At 50.2% G+C, this 480-nt stretch overlaps 1 protein-coding gene across 1 annotated transcript in view; it reads left to right on the top strand.

Annotated features, from left to right (window-relative positions):
- The window catches only part of LOC119592808 (holotricin-3-like), a gene marked incomplete in the record, with an annotated part of 1,003 nt that extends 592 nt beyond the window's left edge, over positions 1-411 (top strand). The window contains 1 exon segment of the mRNA XM_037941718.1: positions 1-411. Coding sequence (XP_037797646.1) covers positions 1-233 — 233 coding nt within the window.
- Between the last annotated feature and the right edge of the window lie 69 nt (positions 412-480).

The following is a 480-nucleotide window of genomic DNA, read 5'->3' on the forward strand; positions in this document are numbered from 1 at the left end:
CAGGATACGCCAACTGCAAGAACTGGTGCAAGGCCCCCACGGGCAAGTACGAGTGCTGCGACGACCTCAAGCCCGGCCACTGCCCTCCCGTCCGCCCCACATGCCCCTCCGTCAGGAGCGTCCTTCCTCCCACGCCCTGCACGAACGACGCCTACTGCCCCGGCGCCGATAAGTGCTGCTACGACACCTGTCTCGAGTACCGCACCTGCAAGCCCATCAGCACCTTCTACTGAGACAGCAAACTCTAGTCACGAGGAGTTGCAATGCTGCAGGTCCCGATCTTTCCATCGTTTTCACTCAGCTATCATCTACATCTCGAAAAAATATTTGATTTCCATGAGTGGAGTTACAAGGCCAGTTGCCATATATGTGTGTGATAGAACAATAAAGTTAATAAAACTGTATTTCTGATATTTCATATTCAATGCACTTATCAAGTATACCTATATTTAGTACTGAGGAGGGACTGTGTATATATAC

The sequence above is a fragment of the Penaeus monodon genome, chromosome 31 (assembly GCF_015228065.2).
Source record: "Penaeus monodon isolate SGIC_2016 chromosome 31, NSTDA_Pmon_1, whole genome shotgun sequence".
NCBI lineage: Eukaryota > Metazoa > Arthropoda > Malacostraca > Decapoda > Penaeidae > Penaeus > Penaeus monodon.